The sequence below is a fragment of the Morus notabilis genome, unplaced genomic scaffold (genome assembly GCF_000414095.1).
Source record: "Morus notabilis unplaced genomic scaffold, ASM41409v2 Scaffold7752, whole genome shotgun sequence".
Taxonomy (NCBI): Eukaryota; Viridiplantae; Streptophyta; class Magnoliopsida; order Rosales; family Moraceae; genus Morus; species Morus notabilis.
This window is the reverse complement of record NW_010366930.1, coordinates 1-1,579: the sequence shown is the minus strand read 5'-3', so window position 1 is coordinate 1,579 and position 1,579 is coordinate 1. Positions and strand designations below refer to the sequence as shown.

The 1,579-nt window shown below is 38.7% G+C and overlaps 1 protein-coding gene across 1 annotated transcript; it reads right to left on the bottom strand.

The window, feature by feature from the left end:
- Nucleotides 1-333: 333 nt before the first annotated feature.
- On the bottom strand, nt 334-1,423 carry LOC112094146 (the record flags this gene model as incomplete). Its single annotated transcript, XM_024174339.1, has 3 exons — nt 1,327-1,423; nt 554-1,041; nt 334-445 (listed from the first exon to the last, which is right to left on the bottom strand). Coding segments are annotated over exons 2-3 (474 nt in total), but the record flags the coding sequence as incomplete, so codon positions are not given.
- Between the last annotated feature and the right edge of the window lie 156 nt (nt 1,424-1,579).

The following is a 1,579-nucleotide window of genomic DNA, read 5'->3' as shown; positions in this document are numbered from 1 at the left end:
ATTTACGTGTATTTTTTGTGAGAGAAAACACTGTAGCGAACCTTGAACCATGATTCAAATCATGGTTTGAATCCTCCAACCAAACATCAAAACAACAGTGTACATTTGTCAAGAAGAGGATATAAGTTCTGATTTCAGTTGAAGCCTAAGATTTTCCAAAAAAAGGGTAAAGAGAAAACACCTTAAATCCATCTAAAATTGGAATTCTTCGTATTACTATGTGTTGTGAACTAATCAATTCTATTCACCAACAAAACCTAACTGCAGCTTTTAGAATGCAAAAGGAATCACATATTCCACAATTAAGTGAAAAATGAATAGGATGAAACTTACATGACCAGGGTCCAAGATCAAGAGATTATGTTGCTGAACCCCGTTTCGTTGATATTTGATTTGAATTCCAACAATAGTTCTTGAATGCCCGTCATGTTGGAAGTACAAGGGCCTGCTCACAACAGCTCACAAAACATTAGAACGCATTCAAAATGAATGCTATCCAAACATGATACTCAACATAACAATTTCCATGTTGGGCTACAAAGATTGGACTTACGCTTTCTCACTGACAATGACACAACGATTGCCGGGTTTAGTGGTGTTTTCATTAGAAAAGTAATTCCAGACCCAGTCAACAAGAACCTGCTGACCCCTATTTTTTCTTGTGATATTCTTTTCACTACCCAAAGAGCCACCAAGCTGCACACCAGAAGAACTAGCCCTTTCCTGCACACTGGAATCTCCTTGATGAACACTATGATTCTTTCTCAGAACATACCTATCCATTGGTCCATAAACTTCAACCCCTCTCCTCTTTCCTCCCGTACACATAGCAACGTTCACCTCGTCCCCAACACTTGAACCTGGAACACTAAGATAAAGCGACTCCAACTCTTTAGGACCAAAATCAACCACCATTGCCCGGACCCCAAAGGAGCGTAAAAGGGCAGCACATTCAGTGGTTCCGATCCACTTTTTCGAGCCATAAATCTTGTGGTCAAAATGTTCAGCACCAGGCTCATCAAATCCCTCTTTCCAAGCAACCTGACAAAAGAAGATGAAGTTTTAAACTCGTTCAAGGAGTTAACATAGATATACTCTAAAACATCTATGAATATTATAATAATGATGATGAAAATTGAATAACATTATAGAGGTAAAGTTTAATCCCTCTAGGACTAATCGAAGAAAAAGACTACTGCCAAGGTGGTAGCCTAGAGCAATGGATTTGGCTTATTCCCAAGTGCTTTAGTAGATGGGACATCTCAAGTTTGAGTCTCATGGGAAACGCTTTGGACTATTTCTAGGCTACCAACTCAACATCATTACCTCTTGGTGGGTCTAAGGTGACGCGCTTCATCTTCCATCAGCTCAAATGCGAACATTCCTTAACATGTGGAGACCCCTACGCTCACACAAAAAGGAAGTAGCTACGGCCGGTCGCTTCCCACACTTTTTTTTTTCCCTACCAAAGTCTAAGTAAAAGAGTAAATAGATAATGATATCCTAATTCTGAAACAAATGGTGCATTTGGAACTCGTTTTAAAATAATTTTATTTTTTGTATGAAAATAAAAATGAAA